Genomic DNA, 22,951 nt, shown 5'->3' on the forward strand with positions numbered 1-22,951 from the left:
GGTATGTAATGGCTCCTCACTTTTAGGGGTTTTGAGATTGGAGAGCTCTATAGGGCAGAGACCTGTGGCAGTATACCACTCACCCTTTGTGTATAACGACACCATATAATGGCGTTCGATCCGGGGGTCGTAACCCTGGCATTATGTTTAGCTTTTCTCTGGTATATTTAGCAAATTTTTATACCTAGAAATATGTGTTAAAGGATATTTCACCGGGTGACACAGGTCGAGCCCAGAAAACCTATTTTTGGTAGTTGCTGTTGAGTCCTCAGAACCCTCCCACTTCCCTGATGAAAAGGTCATAAACAAGATGGCAGATGTGCATGCACAATAGTCACTTCTTACTTTTTCTGACGTAGGAAAAGCTGGGTTCAGCTTCACTGAAGATAGGGGAAAATGTCCTCTTATCTTTGAGTCCATTATACTGTATCATGTGTCATAGTGTTTTCATTACGACACAATACCCGGCAACAAGACCAAGCTAAAAGATATTTCTTTGATGCTAATCTAATCACCATGGAGTGCTGGCACACCATGGCAGGGGTAACTCATTGAGGACTCAACAGTGACTGCCAAAAATAGGTTTTTCCTACCTCAAAATCTGTTTTTGAAGTTGTGACCCTGTCTGTTAGTATCTCTGAATGTTCGTAAGTAGGGCTGTGAATGTGTTGGGAGTTGTGATCAAAGTATCAAAGATCCAGTAATATTCAGACTTAATGTGTGTTAATTTAGTTACTGTAATCATATAGTTACATTGAGAATGGAATTATCCCATGAATCAGACTATGGATATGGGGCTTGAGCTGTTTTTGTGGAAGGATTCCAGGCATGTTGTCCAGCTTAGTCACCAACTTGCTTAGAGTGGGAATGAATCTCACTGTCTTCTAGTCTCAGTCCCAGCATGTAGTTATTCTTTTTTTTTTTTCTGTTCACAGAACCTATTAAGAATGATGGAATGTGACTCTTCCAATTCACAGACATGAAAAAACTCTGAACAGTACTATGTAGTAACATTTTTCCATATGTTCTATTTTCAGACTTTGCTCTCAATTATTTCAGGTGCATCTTTTGCTGAAAATTTTTATGATCTTAAACGAGTGCAGATAAATGGAGCAGATGGATTGGAACCCTTACGTCTTTCAAGTAAAACACTCAAGAAGTCTCTGATTGCTCTTGTATGGTTTCCTTATTTACACAGTAAAGTAGATAATATTTTCAACTCTATTCGAGAGAGAGATACAGATGGATTATCACAAAAGGTAAGTTTGTGCTTTTGCTGGGCCATTTTAGGTACTATAACTATATTTTGCAGAACTATAATCCCATACTGTTCTTTGTCAGAACTGAAGATGCATCTGTATGAAGTATTAATGCAAACCTTAAAATAAAGTTGACTCCCTCCTCATCAACAAAACTACCTTGTGTGCCAGTCATTCCCTTGAATGACTGGAAGTTTTACGGGTAAAATTAAATGTTCTTCATATTTGTATTTGTTCCTACACAAATACAAATCCTCATTCTTTACGTAGGATTTAGCTTGAGAACGTGAGTTTGAAAGGCAGTTTAAATTTCAGACAAGGTTGTTAACTATTGACAGTAGGGGGGGGGAGTCCTACCCACTTGTCGGTCTGCATTTTGCTCTGCTTTGGGCCACCGTAGAGTGAAAATTGCTGCGCTCTCTGCCTGACTGCCGTGTGCTTTCATGCTTTTCTTTCTGGTTAATTGCTTGTCATATATTGTTGATATAATAAAGTATGTAAACCCTTGATTTACGAAAGTCATCTGCAGAGAGGAAACTGCTAACCCTTTGGCACTGCACAGGGAAGGACAGGCCCTGTAAACAGTTCTGCTCTATTTTGAGGTAGATCCTCATTCCCTTGTGTGTTTTGTGCTATAGGCATGAATAATCAATTAAGACACTGTTCAGAGTGTTGGGTTTGGCCTTCTGAACAGTGGGTGAAGTTTGCTGGGAAAAAGAAGAGAGAAAGGAAAGTTTCTCTGGTGCCATTGGAGTGCAGTACTCTGCCAGAGACACTGAAGATTCTCTCTTGTTCCTTCTTGCCCCCAGCCAAACTTCCACCTGCCGTTACCACCACTTCTAAGGGAGTGGATATCCTGTCACCAGTTCCTACTGTGCTACATCAGTAGTGAGCCACCCAGGTCGTGCGGAGAGAATACGACCAGCTGGGTTCCTCTGGCTGTTTGACTTCGCTCAGAGGAGGAGTTGTCCTCAGGGGGACGCTTGTTCTCAGGGCATGGGGAGACTGCCTCACCTAACCCAACCTTCATTGCAGGTGTTGTGGAGCCCGAGGGGTTTAGGGAGCTCTGGCCCTCCTTAGGCCTCTTGGAGGAGCCGAGTTTGATTGGTCTCATTTACCACTTGAAGGCAGTGCAAGGCCTTCCCGTGACTGCTTCAACTGTAACCGTGAAGACTTCTATGGTTTTGGTATTCACTGGCTTGAGAGAGCATCTTTGGTAACCCTGCACATCCCTTCGGTGATGTGCCCCCAAATGCTGTCATCAACTTCATTGCTGGGTGATGTCCTCCGCATGCTGCTGTCCAAAGCCGCCCTCAGCAAGAAGTCGAAGAAGAGGAGGAGTAAGTAGTTGTCGTCGTCTTCCTTTTTGTCTTCATTGTTGAGTTCTGTCACCTTCCCACCTTCTTGTTCCAAAGCTATTTAGCGGAGGAAAAAGAAGGGTGCCTCACCTGCCTGTAGGAAGTCTCGTAGAGCTTCTGGCAGCCATGTGGGAGAGGGCTACTGGGTCTCTTACTAGTGGTACCGCATGTACTGCTGCTCCCACTGTCAAGTGTGCGAGGGCAACCACTGCCCAGGGTTCTCTGGACCCCTGGTGCATTGGTACCAGTCCCAGTTGTTCGCCTACCCAGGTCGGTAAGGGTCCCTGGTCTACGGACCCGGACCTGGCTGCCAGCATGGCCCAGCAAGAGAAGGTGAGCAGAAAGCATGCAAGTGCTCCCTCTTCCCCCTCCTGCTCTTCAAAGAAAGTGGCCCAGGGGTCTTGGGATGGTGGCCTGGCCTGGTCACCAGGGCAAGACAAGAGAAGGTTCCTGCTCAGTCTTCTTCTCCTGTGGAAGCTCTGGCTTCTAAGAAGATTGAAGCATGCTTGTGGGATAGCCCCCATTCATATTTGCATGAGTGGGATTGCTCTCCCCGGCCCTTGCTGATGTTGTCACCATGGTTGATAACTGCCCATGGTTTTCCTCATCTGCCTGGAATTCGGTCTGTGACCCCTCACCTGTCCCCTCTACCTCTTTGGGGTTTCCCAGAGCCAGGAACCAGATAGGTCTAGGGCTTGAGGCTGGGACTGTTCTCGATCCCATCCCAGCCCATCCACAGAAGTTTACATTCCTGAGGAATGTTGTTGGGTCAGTCCTTGGACCAGACAGGATGTACATCGAGTGATAAGGGATCACCAGGGGTCTCTGGCATGCATCCCTCTCCTGTGGAGGGAGTGACTCAGGAGGATTGTAGCCTGGAAGAACCCGACGGTCATATGCCCCAGGACTCAGACACCCTGAGTTACAGAGGCATTTTTTTTAGATCATTGGTTTGATACAGCATTATAACAATCTCAAAGAAGAGACCTTGGGTTTTCTTGCGGACCATTCATCAACCATTGAGTCTTTTTGGGGACCCCAGAAGGAACCTAGGGTCTTGATGGGCTTGCCTTGATCAAGGCTTGCTGAAGGGGGTATTAGACCAAGTTAATTCTCTAGTTTCTAGGCAAGAGAATTCTCTTCGGTCTAGCCGCTCCTACAAGACACTCTAGCTCGCCAGAGGGAATACTATATTCCCTTGGAGAGCCCGCTGTCGACCAAACAGGTTGACCTGGACCTGACTTGTCTGTGTCCTGGTCTGTTGCTTGAGTGACTCTGTGTGGAGTGGGTCTTCTTGCAAATGAATGTTGTGGCACTGGAATCGACTGCCATGGCAGTGTTCCAGACAGTCTCTTGTATCAGTCTCTGGTAATTGTTGGTGGCCAAGATTGCATCCTCTTCTTCAGATTCCTGAATGCCTGAAGAAGATGCTACGTTTAGGAGACTGATGTTGTCTGGAGGTAGGGCCTTCAGCTACCTAGCAAACTTGTGGGCGAACCTAGTCCTGAAGAGGTGAGACTCTGTGTTGTCTCAAATCTCTAGGTTTGTTGGGTCCGAGTCGGCATTGGCTCTCAGGAACAGGCTGGTACTGGGGTCCACCTCCCTCGTTGCTAGAGGAGAGATGGAGGCCACGGCGGATAGGCTATGCGTTGAGAACAATGAAACACTTATTCACCAGGCAGTGACTGACCTTCAGGTCAGGCTGGCCCTTCCTCATTGGGTTAGAGGAAGTTCCAGACTTCTTTGGTCCGTCATAGAGGTATCCAGACTACTTCTGCTCTGGTAGCGAAAGGAATGCAGTTGCGTACCTTTCAGCCCCCCTCCCATGTTAAGAAACGGGCAAGGGCAAGTAGAACGGTGGAGGATGCTAAGGGCGGCATTCCTCCTAGCTTGCTGCTGATGGTGGGGGGGGGGCGCCTTTCAATCCATTGGGCAAAATGGCAGCGATATGGAGCAGAGACCTGGGTAGAGGATGTCCTTTGAGTACAGTATCTCTAACCTTCAAGCCTCCGCCACCCCTCACCCACGATCCAGTCTGCTTCCAGACTTACATCGCTGGCTCATAGAAAGACCTCGCCCTGTGGGAAGAGGTGAATGCAATGCTCAAGAAAGGTACTGTGGAAGTCATGAAGGATCGGTCTCCAGGTTTTTAGTCATCTTTTCCTGGTGGAGAAGGTGATAGGTGGCTGGAGACCGGTCATCAACCTCTCTCCCCTGAACCAGTTCGTTTGCCAGACCTTATTCAAGATGGAAACGGTGCTTTCAGTACTCAGTTCCATCAGAGGTTGACTTCATGGTTTCATTGAAGGATTTATATTTTCAAATACCCATCCATTGGTGTTCTCACAAGTACCTCCACTTTACCCTTGGGCCACTTTTTTTCATCTTCTCAGCTGCTCCCCAAGTGTTCAGTCATGTGTTCACACTGATCTCAGCTAGGGATATGCATTTGAGGTACCTGGATGAGTGGCTGGTCCTGGCAAGCTTGTTGACCTAGTTGCTTCAGAACAGAGATGTACTTCTCGAATTTTGTTATGATCTGGGAGTGGTGATCAGTTTCAAGAATTCAGGTCTCATGTCCAAGCAGATGGTAAATTATCTGGGCATGCAGATAGATACGGCAGCAGTTAGAGTCTTGCCTTTGGACTCACATATCAGCAGGTTCAGAGAGGCAGCACAGAAGTTCCTGGCTCGACAGGAACAACCTGTTCAGCAGTGGCAGGTCATTCTGGGTCTCCTGTTGTCCTTGGAGAAGTGGGCCCCTCATGGGCAGCTTCACCTACGCTCCCTTCAGTGGAGGATGAAGGAGTTTTGGTTCCCAGTGAAGGACCCTCCTTTCTTTCATATTCCTCTTTTAGAAGTGGCAAGGAAAGATCTAGTTTGGTGGTTAGATGACAGGAACTTCTTAATAGTGTGGCGGGATTTTAAAACACAAAAAACAATACACAACACAGATACACCGAACATATAACCACATACAATACTCACTATGATCCTCGGTTGCTGGGAGATGGTTGAGGGTGTCCACGGTCGCCAACACAGTAGACAAAATTCACAAACAACCGGAAAACAGACTTCCAACCAAAAAAAACGAGCAAAAAGAAAGAGACACATGCACAGACAACAATGACATCCAACAGAAAACACTCGACTCACGGAACATACAATAATCATGCACCATCAATGTCCGCCTTGCACAGAACTCAGCTCAAGACTCTCTCAAAACCGAAAAAAACTCCCTCGACATTTGCACAGACAGACAGCACCGTAAACAACTCGAACTAAAGACCCTCATCCCTCTACCAACAACCGAAGCACTCACTAACGACAATTACACTCACTCTCTCTCTCTCTCTCTCTCTCTCTCTCTCTCTCTCTCTCTCTCTCTCTCTCTCTCTCTCACACAAAACGTTGGGAAATGCTAAATACAAACAAATTTATTCATCCCTCTATAATTCTCCCCCCTTTTAGCATTTCCCAACCAACACCTTTCACACTGCATTCAAATCGCCTTACGTAACACCCACGGGTGCTCACTAGCAGGTCCTCTAGATCGCGTTCGCGGGCACGCAATCATTCTCTCAGAATCATTCTCTCTTCTAGCAACATTCAAACTCACATCTTCTCCTCCATTCTCTCTCAGATTCACGCTATCTTCTTCACTATTACCACTCTCAATTTCATCCACAATCTCATCTATACCCTCTAACTCGTTCCCAAATACCTCCCCAAGTCTTCAACTAACCCATCCCATTCGCTCATTGACCTTTCCAATTCTTGCAACGATTCATTCATGCTTTCAATCACTCGTCTATCACTGCTACGCTCTCTTACTCTTACACTTTCGCTCACCTCCAACCGTTCACTTACCCCTACACATTCAGTCAACTCAGTTATATCAAACCCGCATATGCTATACGTTCTATTCATACCATCCCATTCATCCGTATTACACGCTTTATCACTCATTTTCACTTTGGCATTCACACCCCTATCACACAACTTACGATCACTCCGTTCACTTACGTTCTTCCCTTTCTTACGTTTCCTACCATACTCTATCAAAACAAATTGCTGATCCTCCATACACAAGCTCTCATGCATACTTGGTTCACCCACATTCGATTTCAACCATTTATACACCCCATTCTCTCTCACATATTCGGTACATCCTTCCATCTACTTAATTGGTTATGATGCGCTCGTATTTCTCTCACACTACCATCTACACATGCTTCCCCTACAACATAACTAAGCCCACTGGGACCAACTTCCAACACCTCATACGGACCCTCAAATTTTTCACGCACTTTATTTACATTCAACCGCCCTTTCTCGATTACTTCTTTCAACACTTTCTCACCCACCTTGTAACTTTCAAACCTCTCATGCGCCTTCTTCCATACCTCCCTATCATTCTCAGATATACCCAATCTCGGTCTCACTATCTTTTCAAAATTTAATACATATTTACACGGAGACATACCAATACCCTTATGCACGGTGGCGTTGTATACCCACAACGCTTCGCCCAACATTTACATCCCAATCATTATCACATTCACTCATCATCGTAATATCTCTGTCAACGTTCTCACCGTTCGTTCCGCCAATCCATTCGCAATGGGCATATCGGCGTAGAGTAAACATGCTCTATGCCCCAATCACGCAACATTTGCTCAAACTCCCATCCAACAAATTCAGGCCCATTGTCACTCAACATTCGCGTCAGCTTGCACACACACATTGGCAACATCACTTGACCCACCATTCTCGCTACAGTCTCACTCTTTTTGTTCCGAATCGCTACCGCATATGCAAACTTACTCAAATGGTCTACCATTACAACCATTCCCACATGCCCTGTAGCAGTCACAGGCAACGACACACAATCAATCACAACCATCTCAAATAACTTTCATCTGCAATCGCAACACAGGTGGATTCGCATGCACACTCTGATACTTACCCTTCTGACAGTCCGCACACGCAATCGCTACATCCGCACAAATTTTACTCAATCCAGGCACATACAATCTCTCTCATACATTCCCATAATTTATTTTTCCCCAGATGCCCAAACCTATCATGCACCAATAAACACATACCCACGGCTGCGTCTTCCGAAAATACTGGCACATACACTTCCCCATCCCACACTTCCCCATCCCATATTCCTTCCTGATGCAAAAAATAAACTATACCTTTACATACAACAAATCTCTTAGCACTTCGCTTATACACTTCTAACTCAGACGGCCAACTTCCTACTCTTACACCCCTAACACACACTCTCTTAACATATTTATTTTCATGCACTGATTTTGCATCTGCTTAATTTCCTCTTCACTCAACAAATCATTTTCACTCCTTGCAATATCTACCATACCTACAAAACTAGTTTTAGACACATCCCTCCTTAACCTTCGTTATTTCCCTGCTGCCCTTTCCTAAAATTCCCTCCCGACATCCACACTTATATCATGCATTCTCATAAAATCAATTCCTAATAAAAACATGTTGGCATATCATTCTCGTCCATGACTACAAAATTATGTATTATTTCAAATCCCCCTAACTGAATTTTTAATTGTACCTCCTCCCATACTAACACACTCCCTTGTCCCAAACCATGTATCCTTACACTCGTTGATTTTCTTTTTATATCCCAATCGCACCTTTCCAATTCACTAACTACTGTACTACTCACTAACGACACTTGTGCTCCCGTGTCTACCAAACTACAATATTCACTCTGATTCACCACTACATTCGTTACTAATTTACCTTTCGCTTCATGCATACACGCTCTCATGGCTACATTCACCTGCTTAGCTTCCTCACAACCATCCTCATCGCATTCATCTTCAACGATATCCTCAACCCTACCCCTTATTCCCTCATTTTCCCCACAATCACCTTTCTTAACCAGCCAGCTACAAGTATCCTTTCCACAGTGAACATTTAAAATCACATTCGTACCACTTTCACTCACCCTTCCTTTATACTCCACCGGCCTATTCCATCCAAAGAACAATCGTACTGTAATTTTAAACATTTCCGCCACTACCAACAACACTTTCACTAACTTTTCCTCCTCATCCAATTCCCTTCCTTCCTCATGCACTCCTCCTTCCGGCATCTCATTCATCACCTTTTCACGCAACTTGTTCATGCTCGCAGGTACTCCGTCAATCAACCCATTTGTTTCCAAACTACTCAACCCCCCAAACAGACATTCCCACACTCGATTCTCCCCTACATACTGTTGCTTTACCACAAATCCTACAGGTACTTGGTCCGGGTCCCAGTCGCTCCTAACCCTATCATCTCGTTCAGTCCACATACGCGACATAGCATCTGCAACAATATTCTGTCTACCTTGTACATACTCTACCTTAAAACTAAACTCATTCAAATCCTCTATCGTTCTCGCAATTCTAGCATTCACACTCTCCTTTTTAACCATATATACTAGCGGTCGATGGTCCGTCCGTATCACAAAATCTACCCCATACAAAAATACTTTCAACACTTTCACACAAAACCTTATAGCAGCCAATTCCTTTTCAATCACCGAATATTTCAACTCTGCCTTTCCAAACGCCTTGCTCACATACGCAATTGCTCTCAATTGTTCTCCCCCATTCGCCTTCTGCATTTGTACCAAGCATCCTCCCATACTATACTTACTTGCATCCGTATACAGTTCTAGTTTATTCGCATTCTCACTATAGTCTGGGAAAGCCAACGTCACGTCTCTTGCAGCCTCCTCTTTCAATCTCTCGAACGCTTCGATCATTCGCTCATCCCATTTCAATCTTACACAATTTCTCTTCCCGTCCATTCAGTAAGTGGTTTCCGATCCTGAACAATCTTATATAAACTTCCTTCCAAACTCAATTAAACCCAAGAATCCCTTTCAACTCACCACGGTCCGGGGACGTGGAAATTCCTTACCTTATTCACGAACTTATCACTCTTCCTTACACCTCTTCCACTCACCATATGCCCTAGAATTCCACCTCCCCAGCGAACCAAGCACACTTTCCAAGTTTTACTTTTATTCCTACTTCTTCCAACCTTTCTAACACTCGTTCAAGCAGTTCCATATTCTCTTCTACAGTCTCACTCGCAATCAAAATATCATCTATAAAAACAGTTACCTTCTTGCGATCAAACCCAGCCAGAACCACATTCATTGCCCTTTGGAAAGCAGCAGGCGCATTAGCCAGTCCGAAACTTAATCTCCGGAACTGGTAGTGGCAGGAACTACTAGAAAAGGCCGTAATATGCCTGCTCCCTTCCTCCAGAGGCATCTGGTAATAGCCCCTTACCAGATCTAATTTTGTAAACACTTTCATTCCATTCATCTTGTACACACAATCAGAGACCACATTCATCGGGAATCGCTCTTTCACAGTTACTTCATTCACCTTCTGATAATCCACACACATTCGCAAACTTCCATCTGGCGTACGTACCGGTACAATGGGGCTATTCCAGGCGCTCGTACTCCTTTCAATCACTCCCACCCTCTCAAGCTCCTCACACTGCTCCTCTATCTCACGATTGATAGACGGAGAAAAATGTCGGGGACGCTGATATATAGTGTCGTCTTCAGAATTATTTTAAATTCGGAAGCTTGATCCCCAAAATCCTCGTCACCACGACTCAATGCCCCCTGCCTATCCCACAACATTCTCCTCAAGCGTTCTCTTACATTATCACTTACATTTTCATCTACCTTTACTCTTTCTTTCAACTCCTCATACGTCCAATCATTAGCTCGTTTCAAATCACCTGTCATCACCTGCCGTACCTTCACGTACCTCTCATCATCCACATTCACCAACGCACGTAATATTCCCACGTAATCTCCCTCACATATTCCTCGGACTCGCTTCTTCCTGACACTTTCGGCAATGACGTTATATATACACTCGGATCTCCCATGTTCAAAACCCCATCATATACACACACATTTGCCCTGACTAATTTATTTATGTCTATTCCCTCAACCACATACTCACACCTATCATTGTTGGCTATCCCGAGGCTATCGGCCATGCCACTTTCACACTCAACTTCTCCAATCTCATGTGGCACTTTTACCCTCTCTGTCGCAATTACAGGCACTCTCTTCCACAATTTTTGCTCAACCCTACCATCCTTCCCCAAATACAATTCCCCAAGCACATCCCCTTTCATACGTAATTCAATTACATTCATACTAGGACGGACCACCATCCGCATTTTTCAAAAACTCACATCCCAATAAAATATATTTATCATTCGTACTCTCAATCACACAAAAATCACTTTCATCCATCACTACACCCCGATTTCTAACCGTTCACACACTCTTCCAACCACTGCTACCCCTAAATTTCCAATCCCTCTTACTTCCCCTGACAATTCCTAATCTCACGTATTCCTCAATTTTCACATCCATTCTTAAATATGACATTCATACTACACCCGGTATCTACTAGGGCAATCAATCTTACTCCTTACAACACACTTGCACACTCATGCACTCGTTAGTCTTTCCAGCAAAACCTCCCTCATGCAACAACCCCTCACGTACATGCATCACACGCACCGCTTGCATCCTGGAGGATCCACCCATTTGAACCCCCTTCACACTCAGTTTCCTGAATTCACTGTCACAGTCACCCTCTTTCGTCTACATACACTTGATACATGCCCTTCCATTCCACATTCGTCACACTTCGCTCTCGGTTCTGAACACATTCTCGCATAATGCCCATTCTTACCACAGTTGCCACATATTACATTCACTCGGGTACCCCTACAACCATTAGCAATATGACCCACCTGTCCGCACGGTAGCATTTAACCCCCTATCTTTCGTACACTCCCTTACCAAATGTCGATTGCCCACACCGAAACACGCTCCTAAAGCCCACCTACACTCATTCTTTGTATGTCCTTCCTTTCCACATCTAAAACACTTAGCTCGACTTCCACTCATCGACCTTCCCCCTTTGTACACTACTATCCCTAACCCGTCCAACCCGTTGTTCCCTTACAAACCCACCATTCATCCTCCCTGGCACCTCCACATTACTTGCTCTTACACTCCTATCTATTACACTATCGGCCATTCTCATTGGGCCCCTCAACGCTGCATCCCTAAAGCTTCCGAACTCTGGTACTCTCTCATCTACCCCAGCCCTTACACTTACACTTCTGCTCTCTTTTATAACCCTGTCAAGCTCATAATCTTCTACAATTTCCAAAATTTCTCCCCAAGTCAACCTTTCATTCGTCCATCTTTTCTTCTCCTTCCACTTCAAGTTCACAAATTCTCTAACTCCATCTGGCACTGTCCCTAACAACTTCCCGTACTAACTCCTTACATTCATCTATCCCATCATCCCCAAACTTCTTCCTTGCCAACGTCTCCAGCCTACAAGCATACAGTGACAAGGTTTCCCCAGCTTTCATTCTTGCCTCATCAAATTCATTCTTCCTCTTATACTTAACACTCGCTTTCATACACCTCGCTTGCTCAACTAGTCTAGCTTTCACTTTGTCATACTCAACATCCCCCACACTCATAATAACCCTATACATATCAAGCAAAAACCCAGTCAAATATTCTCCTAATTCTCGTGCCCACACTCTCTTACTTTCCCCATACTTATCCTGACAAAACCTTTCATACTCCCTAAAGAAATCATGCACATCCCTACTTCCATACTCATTATACTTTTCACACCAGGGTACCTCCCTCACATACATAGCCTTTCTCACTTCTTTCTCACTTTCACTCTCACTTTCGCTACTTTCACTCTGTCCTTTCATACCCTCTTCCGAATACAAAGAGTCCACTTCCGCACTTACATTCATCTTACTCATTACACTCTTCTTCCCCCTCTTTTTATCCATTTTTATCCACACCTCCATCCACCTCACTATCACTACTGCCTTCACCCTCTCCCTTCTTTCCTGCCTTTCCCACTTCCTTACCCTTCTTACCAGTTTCCTTTCCTTTCCCTTCTTCCCTTTTTCTCCCCATGACTTATCCTTACTTTCCTCTGTTCCTTCCCTTGCTTTTCATTCCCCTTTTCCTTACCCTGCCTCTCATTCCCTCGTTTCTTACTTCCTATTCCCATATCACTTTCATCACTCACGCTTCCATTCACTTCTTCCTCCTTTTCTTTCTCTCTTGCCCCTTCACACGTTCCAGAGAACCTGCCTCCAACAGCCCCTTCTCCAAAAACACCCTTGAACATACCTTTCACAATTTCTTCCACACCTTTCATCATTCCCTCCAACTTTTATCCATCCTCTCTTCCATTCTCTCTTCGGACTCTTTCATCTCTCCCTTTCATTTCTTCTTTTGCACTTCTTAGCATTCCCCCATCTCCTCCAACTGACTCCTCAACTCCTCATTCTCACTCCTCAGCCTCCCATTCTCCTCCTCCAGCCTACCCTGGAGTTCCCTAGCCACTCAGAGTTCCTCTCTCAGTTTCTCTATCTCACTCATCCTGACCTCTTACTCTCACTCTACCCACCACAAACAATCCTAACGGCTATTATACAACAGCCCCACGTTGGGCGCCAAATATTATGTGGCGGGATTTTAAAACACAAAAAAAAATACACAACACAGATACACTGAACATATAACCACATACAATACTCACTATGATCCTCGGTTGCTGGGAGATGGTTGAGGGTGTCCACGGTCACCAACACGGTAGACAAAATTCACAAACAACCGGAAAACAGACTTCCAACCAAAAAAAACGAGCAAAAAGAAAGAGACACATGCACAGACAACAATGACATCCAACAGAAAACACTCGACTCACGGAACATACAATAATCATGCACCATCAATGTCCGCCTTGCACAGAACTCAGCTCAAGACTCTCTCAAAACCGAAAAAAAACTCCCTCGACATTTGCACAGACAGACAGCACCGTAAACAACTCGAACTAAAGACCCTCATCCCTCTACCCACAACCGAAGCACTCACTAACGACAATTACACTCTCTCTCTCTCTCTCTCTCTCTCTCTCTCTCTCTCTCTCTCTCTCTCTCTCTCTCTCTCTCTCTCTCTCTCTCTCTCACAAAACGTTGGGAAATGCTAAATACAAACAAATTTATTCATCCCTCTATAATAGGAGTGCCATTGGGCACTCCCCCCTCCCAAGATGCTTCTGTTTTTAGATGCACCAACTGAGAGATGGGCTGCACACCTGAAAGAGCTGTTAGTTTTGGGTGTGTCACACCAGAATGACAGGCACCTCCACATCAATGTCCTGTTGGAACTCAAGGCAGCTTTTTAGCTCTTCAAAAGTTTCAGGACTGAGTGATGGGCACTCCGTGGTGTTTATGAGTGACAACACCATGGTGGTGGCATATGTCAACGAGCAGAGAGGGCTAGTTTCCTTCCAGCTATATGAGTTGGTGGTGTAGGTATGAGTGATTGCTGGTGCACTCGGTAGAGCGGTCAGCCAGGTACATTCCTGGGTCCCATAATGTAGTGGCAGACAATCTCATCGCCAGAGTCAGATGATAGGGATGGAATGGTCCCTACACTAGTACATTGCAGAGAGGTTATTCGATCTTTGGGGGTCTTCTGATCATAGATCTATTTGTAACCCAGTACAACAGTAAGCTACCGGTGTATTGCTCAATCGTACTGGACCCATGGGTGGCGATGAAAGAGCATTCCAGCACCCATGGAACAGCCTAGAGACATATGCCTTCCCTCTGTTCTGTCTGATTCGTCTGGTGGTCAGTAGGTTCTTGATCACCCTGAATCTCAGGCTGACTCTGGTGGCTCCCAAGTGTCCTTACACTGAGTGGTATCCAGACCTGCTAGCTCTGCTGTCCAAAGTGTCAAGAGAGATTCCCCCATGGCACTTCACACCTGGAGACTATCCAGTGTCTCCTGCGAGTGAGAGGCTTTTCTCGCCGCACAGCAAAGGAGATATCTGGATACCTGCAGAAATCCTCAGCAGCTGTGTACCAGGGGAAATGGGGCGTCTTCTGTAGTTGGTGTTGTTGTTGGGATATTTCTCGGGTCAGAGCTACTCTTAAGCAGATAGCGGATTTTTTGTCTATCTTCACCAAGAGAAGCTTCTCTCAGTTGCGGCCATCAAGGGCTATAGAGCTGCCCTTGGCCAAGTCCTCCGGTTGAAGGCGGGTAGACCTCTCATCCCCATGGGAGATCTCAGTGCATTTGAGAAACTTCGAACAATCTCGCTCACTCAGGAAATTCAGGCCCCATGGGTGGGATGTGACTTGTTTCAAGGAGCTTAGCTCATGTACTGTAGGAGCTGTTGAGAGAGTCATCAGACAGGGATCTGACCTTTGAGACTGTTTTCTTGCTTGCCTTGGCTTTGGCAAAGAGACTAAGTGACCTTCTTGGCCTTCCCTTCGATGTTCAGCGTTCGAGATGATTGGCATCTTTTACACTCAAGTTTGTCCCAGAATTCGTAGCAAAGACTCAGAATCCGGCGGTCCCTGATGCCAGATTCGAGTCATTTTCGATCCCCTCCCTAGAGGACTTGGTAGCTAATGAGGCAGGTAGTGAACTGTCACACACTGGAATGGCGAGTCATGCAGGTGAGTCTGTATGAAAGGAGTGCCCTGTCTTTCATCTATTTGTGGATTTTTAGATGAATGTCCCCCCCTCTCTCTAGACAAGGGGTGAGAAGGATCAACAATGAAACAAACCTGTTGGTTTTTATTAGCAATTTTATAGTGTCCGACACTTTTGGGTTCATCCAAGCCTTTATGGAATTATGCTGCAAACTCCTTACTTGATACCCAGAAGTGTAGCAGTTGCAACAATCCTGTATGTTCAACAAGCTAGAAGTGCAGGATTCCTTCTTCAGCTCTACCAGACCAGAAAGGTATTCCTAGGTGGGAAGAACTACCAATTGGTTCCGAGATATACCCAAACTTCACCCTCCAATGGGTAAGTCTCCTATGTAAAGAATGAGGGTTTGTGTTTGTGTAGGAAGAAACAGCACATTTATAAGGTAATTTGTAGTTTTCCCAACATACAAACCTGAGTTCTTTACATTTGCATCCCACCTCAGCCACCTCTCATTCTGGTATTGGGCCAAAAGGCAAAGTGGAGTGCAGACTGACTAGTGGGTGGGGCTTTCCCCCACCATTGGTAGTTAACGACCTTGTCTGAACGTTAAAGGGGTGCTCCAGCTAGTGTTTGTACGATGAATTCTATGTAAAGAACTCAGGTTTTTATGTTAGAAAAAATACAAATGACTTTGAAAATCTGCTGTATTTACCTTCTACTCTACCACTTCCTAAACTTGTCTTATCACTGCTGTCTAAACCAACTTCATATCTAGCTAATTGTTATAAAATTCTACTAACTATTGGACTACTTTCCCTGAATCCCTGGAACTCGTTGAGCTCTGTACCTAATTCAGGGACCACATCAGCATTGTGAAATACTTCCTGCTTGGTATTTTCCCATTCTAGTTCATTATCCATCTTGACTAATCCTTCAGCTTATACTCCTGTGCTGACACCATCCTTATTTTTCTACCTTTTTCCTTCTTCTTCCAGTCTTAACTGTCTCCTTTAAAACTAAATATTTCTCTTCTAGGAAATTTTCCTCTAGCTTATTCACACCATCCTCCATTCTTATCCGCATCCATTCATTCACCGGATGACTTCATATATTCTGCATATATATATGCAACTGACTGTGATGTGCTCCAATCTCACATGCACGTCTACCGTCCTCCGCAGGCTCCAACAAATAACTTAATCCACTTGACCACACTTTAATCTCAACATAAGTCCTCTCATATTTCTCCTCAACCTTAACTACATTCAATCTTCCTCTTGTTACAACCTCTTTCAACACTTTTTCACCGGAAGTGCAATATGAAAGACGAGACCATAAACCATATAGCAAGCAAATGTCCGACACATGCACAGAACCAGTACAAAAAGAGGCATGATTCAGTAGCAAAAGCCCTCCACTGGAGCCTGTGCAAGAAACACCAGCTAGCTTGCAGTAATAAGTGGTACGAACACCAACCTGAGGGAGTGATAGAAAATGATCAGGCAAAGATCCTTTGGGACTATGGTATCAGAACAGATAGGGTGATATATGTCAATAGACCAGACTTGATGCTGATTGACAACATCAAGAAGAAAATATCACTCAGTGACGTGGCAATACCATGGGACACCAGAGTAGATGAGAAAGAAAGAGAAAAAACTGATAAGTATCACGACCTGAAAGTAGAAATAAGGGATTTTGACAAAGGAAAAATCTATTTCTGAGGCGAGACCTGTGTCACCCGGTGAAATTACCATTAAGCACTAATTTCTAGGTGTAAGTATTGCTAAAAATACCAAGAGAAAAAAGCTATAAGGAATGCTGGGGTTACTACCCCCAGTTCGATCATCTATAATCAAACAGATGTCGGTATATATATGGGTGAGTGTATGATGTCACTATCACAGGCCCCTGCTCTGTAGAAATCTCCAATGTCAACAACCCCGGAAAGTGAGGAGCCGACCTACAGCCAACACTCACCGCCCCGCCAACCAACGCCTCCAGCGCCATCTTGAACCATTCCAGGCTAGCCCCCACCCCCCAAGCTTGGTATGTCTACCAGGGTGGGAGACTGAGAATATGGGAGGGTCACCGGGTGACACAGGTCTCGCCTCAGAAATAGATTTTTCCTTTGTCAAAATCCCTTTTCTGAGCTCAACCTGTGTCACCCGGTGAAATTGTTACAGAGAATCATACAAAGCTTGGAGAAACCTTCCAATAAAACAACCATTTAGATGGAAATAAATAAAAGTACCAGTACAAATTTAAGTTTAATTACCCCAGTAGCAAAAATATACAAGAATAATGAACAGTCAAACATGACTAATGACTAGGATAAATCTGTATCAAAACTGTAAGGTACCAAGACTTAAATGCTAATAATTATAAAAATGAAAGGTACCAAGAAACTTAAACACTAAGACAATAATAAATATACAATATCACACGTTCAGGAGTCAGGTTGTGAAGCATGCCTGACCTAAGATTAGAAGGCAAGGTAAATAAATGAGGCAGGCAGGCGAGAGAGGAAAGGACAGGGTAATTGAAATCAATACACTAATCAAGGGCGGAAGGAACAATGCTTCCTGCAGCCACTGTAGAGAACTTCAGAGCTTCCAGTGATTTAAGATAGTGGCGTTTGAAAACTGATGGTGATTTCCAGCCCGTATATTTTTTAAGATCTTCGAAATTCATATTATGGAAATAATTATTGGAGGTGGCCACTGCTCGGATATCATGAACCTTGGGTACTGAATCCGGGTTAGCTTGTTTAATAAAGTAAAGTATCTGTTGTCTGATGGCCTTTAAGGAAAGTGTTCCTCCTTTTTCCCTGATAAAAAGAGGACCAGACAAAACCTGAGAAGTTCTATGTAAATAAGCCTTTAGGGTAGTGACTGGGCATAAGGATGGATCCTGTGGAAGGGGGATAATCTTCCAAGGGGACCATCTATCCTGTGGATCTTCATTCTTAGCTAAAAATCTTGGATCCGGGGATAGTAGAACTTCTCCTGACGGGAGGAAATCAACATAGTTCGAACCTCTAGAGAGAGCGGACAGTTCAGAAATTCTGGCACCTGAAGCTAGGCTAATTAAGAATATCTTTTTTAAGGCTGACTTTGCTGTGGTAATAGTACTCGAAGCCAGACCTTTTTCAAACAATGACCTAAAGAATGATATTGCCAGATTCGTGGTCATTACTTGAGCCTCAGATTCTATCAGGAATGATTTTAACTTTTTAACTGCTGAATCATACTGTCTGAGAGTAGAGTCCCTCTTATCTGATTCTAAGAACAGTGTATTAACAGGATCAATATCCGCACCTCTCTGAGCAGCGAATTTCATGAAGTCCACAAAGCCAGGGCACTTTGAATTCTTGAGGAAGCTGACACAGTCCGAGTTTGTACTATTTGGGTCAACTGTGGCCTGGGTATTTGAATGCGCCGGAGCTTCAACTCCAGAAGAAGAGAAACCAACTGCTCTTCGCCAGTTGGGTGCTACCAGAGCCACTTGACCTTTGAATGACCTGAGTTTGTGCAAAACTTTCATCAACAGGTTTATTGGTGGAAACAGATAGATTTTCTGCCACATGTTCCAATCTATTGACATTGCATCTGTGGAGTGAGCCAGAGGGTCCAGGTTGGGAGCAACGTAACATGGAAGTTTGTGGTTGCTCTCTGTGGCAAACAAGTCTACCTGGAGACCTGGAACCTGACGATAAACCCACTCAAATGAAGTTGTGTCCAAGGACCATTCCGACTCCAGCAGAGTTGTCCTGGATAGAGAATCTGCAATGACATTCCGGACTCCTGCCAGATGGGTGGCTGACAAGTGCCAACTGTGCTTTTTTGCCAGGGAGAAAATGGCTATCAACACTTGATTGATCCGGCTCGATTTGGAGCCCCCCCTGTTTATACAATGCACTACTACTGCACTGTCCAAAACCAGCCTGAGAGTAGATTACAGCCGTCGCTTCCGTCAGGCACAGGGAATTCATAGATCGACTCAGCCTGCACCTGGCTTCGAACTCTGCCTTCAGAAGAGCCTCCAGAAGCTTCGGAAGCTGTTCGCTAAACAGTGTCGAAGCGCAGTCCGGGTCGAGTCTGCCCACCGTAAATGTGGCTGGAGCTCCTGACCAAAATTCTGAATCTCCGGGGAAGACGAGGGAAGTGGGATCTGTCTCCCGGAGCTGAGGCAGCGGTTTACCCTCTATGCATGCCTGAGAGGTCACCAAGGCTACTTTTGACATGCAGGGAGTGGGAACTTTATCCCCCAAAGAGAACATAGTAAAGTTCCCTTTGAAGGGGGTCAGCTTGGTATTATCTGCCTCCACTCCGTCAGGGTGCACAGTAAGGCAGACTGAGCTTGGTCCCTCGGGAAAATAACTGTTTCCTTAGGGACCTTGTCTGATCTAATCCATGCCTCTTCCGTCAACCTGGTGTAGCCTGGGTAGGGAGGCACCAGGTCGGGTGGGAAGAACTCCAGCTCTTCCAACCTGCGAGTCCCTAAACCCTCAATAGTAAGGGTATCTTCATGCTAGGGAGCATGAAGAGCCAAATGCCAAGGGTTTCCTTTATCAAAGGGAGGAAGGGTAGAGGCATCTGGAATGGGGTGTGACTGCCCGCCCCTCGGGCGCATGAACCCGGAGAGCACGCTCTCCTGGTTCTGCATCCTCTCAGCTAAAGACTTCCAATGGTCATCGGAAGCCTTAAGGCCCGAGGCGAGCTGAGAAGAGAGATGGCTCAATCTATCCTCCACCTTCTAAAAGTCTCAGGGTCAAAAGCAGACTGAGGGGGGGGGGACTCACCTTAGCTGCCCTAGATCTCGACCCCTTGGCAGGGGGAGTAGCCTTGCTAGTCGAAGCCACCGGACTAGATGCCCGTGACTTCAAGGGAGGTAGAGGAGTAGCCTTATGAGAGCCAGGAGCCTTGTAGCCCTTAGACTTCAAGGTCTTCTTCACCTTGGGGACAGCAGATCTAGACCTGTCCTCAAGTAAGACAACTTCTGAAAACCCTGAAAGGAAGAAGTTGATGAAGAAGGAGAGTTAAAAAGGGAGCTCGCTCCCCCTGCCTCACTTACCTCCTTACCTCCTACCTGGTCTGATTCTACGTTCATGGGTTCCAGGTCGAGGTTAATGGCCGCCACTTCCTCCGTCACCTCCCCGCAAAGGTTGTCATCTTGGGGGGGCTGCATCTCGACCCGGATCTGCTCAATTAAGGGGGCGGCTACTTCAGTTGGAACTGCAGCAGAGATCCGGGCACCGGGTAGAGAAGATTACAGATGAACTCTGATAGAACGTAAGGCTTCCCCGACGGGACGTTCCTCCCAATCCCGCTGACCCAAGCCTTCAGGGTCGTCATCGAAGAGTCATGGGAAGGATGGTTGGCCTGGAAGAGAACAAGGGCTTACTAAACCAGACACTAAACGTTATTAAAAAATATAAGCAATATAAGCAATACAGTCAAGTAAGACTAAAGGCTAGCGGACTTGAAGCTTACCGACTCGTCCATCACCTGCTCATACAGAGTGTAGCATACTTCACAACCGTCCGGGTGCCAGACGACCAAATCCCCCACCCGGACTGCACAGCCGGAATGGGAACGGCAAACCACATGGCCGTAAGGTTGGTGCAAGACTGCTGTGCACCCGGGCTCCTGACAGCGTACCATCTGTAAGTGGATATGTACATGAGTATGCTAATTAAGGCGCGCCGGAGTAGAGCCGGTGGAGATAGAAGCCTTAAAATAGTGATGGAGCATGCTTGTTGACAAAATTAAAACCTGCCGGAGTAACCCGCCTGAATAATTATAATATACAATACATGAACAGATGAGTTAAGGACCGCTGGAGTAAATCCTGCGGTTACAGTACACCTTAACCTAAGATCATGCAACATTTCAATAGCAATTAATATGAAATACTAAATCAAAACAAACACTTCCGGACTCCGGCAGTGTAACATAATGGTCAACTTAAATGTGTAAACAGCAGTACATGGCTGGTTATGATATTCCGTCCTGGATGCCTCAGACATCCCGCTGCTTCAAACCTATGGTAACGGCGGGGGAGCCGAACTCAAAATTGAATCGACCTTCTCGCTTGTGGCGGAGAACAGGTAGTGAAAAGCGTCAACCGACCGAAAACCAAACCCACCGGAGTGGCAGTGGGCAAGAAAGCAACGGGAGATCCGAATAACCGAGCGGAAAAGAACCAGTAAAAGTCAAGATCGAAACCCTGGACTTGTGTACGATGCTCTGGCTAACCCGGAGGAAAGTGAACAAACGAGACACTAGCGAGATGGCGGAAACCGTAAGGCGGAGGCCGGATAGGTGGGAAACACTCATCCGGACTCCGGCCTAAACTCCCCACGGGGTGCCAGTCATAAGAGACCGACGTCCCTCACGCGGGGAGGGAGAAGATTACACGCCACACGCTAAGGAGCAGGAAGGGAATAACAAAATGGAGGGGTCTAGATAGAGCGGCCAGGTGGATGGGAAAAATCCCCCGGACACATATAGAAACTTCCCACGGGGTGCTGGTCATGGAGACCGGCTTCCCTCACGCAGGGAGAAACTAAAGACACCCACCAAATGTTACAGAACGGGTAAGGAAAGCTAGGATAATAACGTGAAAAACTCGAACTACCTATGACTCCCAACCCTCCCCCAATGTCAAAGCTTTTGACTGGGAGAAGGTGAAAGAGGAAGGAAGGGGGGGGGGTTGGGAGAGAAATTCCACGCGAGGTCTGGCCACCCACCAACACCGACAGACTGGGTAGATAATAGGCTACGTATTGAGGAGACCCCTACCTATACTAACCCACCTCCCGAAACCAACTGGTCCGATGAGATATACCAGAACAGAGGAAGGGGGGAAAGTGGGGGGGAGGGGGTCTCCAAGGCCTAAGAACACCCTCAAACATAACGGTACGGTCGGATGGAACCAGAAAACCAGGAACTCCTCAACCAACCGACGCCTCCCTCCCAGCCTCAAAACAACATGGTCGGGGGAGAAGGAAGTCGAGACACATGCAAAATGCCTAACTTAAGTAGCCTAACCCCCCGATGGCAGACGAGAGGAATATAAATGTACACAAAAAATTATATAAGAACTTGCGCTACATGTGGGAGCGGGATGATAACAAAAATGGCCGCCCCTGACACGAGCCAAAGAAATTTCTTAATCCAAAAATATACATGTCATCCATCACTATATATATCAGGTAAACCGTTAGAAAGACAGTACCACCTTGGAGGATATATCTTTCAACACGAGAGGAAAGTGCCTACGAAAAGTTAGCAATAAAACGACACAAAAACGAGAGGGGAGAGGCTCCCCAAGCAATACAATTATGTTATGATACTGGCACCACATCCCCCATGACGAAAGAACAATCCATCCAAAAGGAACTTCCTGAAGGGGTAAAATCACATAAACACAAAATAGATAATATATATAACACAGTGAAACGCCCGCAGAAACACGCTGCTAAGGCATTCCAACAAGGCCGATATGGCGAGGCGAGACGAACGCGGAGGAACGCTGGATATATTTCACCTCGTAATATTGAATTAGAGGTCAAATAAACGCCTCAATAACTAACAAACCCCACAAGAAGATGGTACTTAACTTAGTCGCGGTGAAATCCTGAGAGGAAGACATAATGGGCCAAAAAACGGCAAGGAAAAACCACAAGCACAAGCAAAGGGTACAACGATGAAGGCGTGCTAAAATGGAATGGTTCAAGA

The 22,951-nt window shown here is 45.6% G+C and overlaps 1 protein-coding gene across 1 annotated transcript in view; it reads left to right on the plus strand.

The window, feature by feature from the left end:
• The window catches only part of Pex12 (peroxin 12), a 223,523-nt gene that overhangs the window by 156,578 nt on the left and 43,994 nt on the right, over positions 1 to 22,951 (plus strand). The window contains exon 4 of the mRNA XM_067119193.1: positions 1,060 to 1,259. Coding sequence (XP_066975294.1) covers positions 1,060 to 1,259 — 200 coding nt within the window. The remainder of the gene's footprint in view (positions 1 to 1,059; positions 1,260 to 22,951) is intronic.

This window comes from Macrobrachium rosenbergii, chromosome 16 (assembly GCF_040412425.1).
Source record: "Macrobrachium rosenbergii isolate ZJJX-2024 chromosome 16, ASM4041242v1, whole genome shotgun sequence".
NCBI lineage: Eukaryota > Metazoa > Arthropoda > Malacostraca > Decapoda > Palaemonidae > Macrobrachium > Macrobrachium rosenbergii.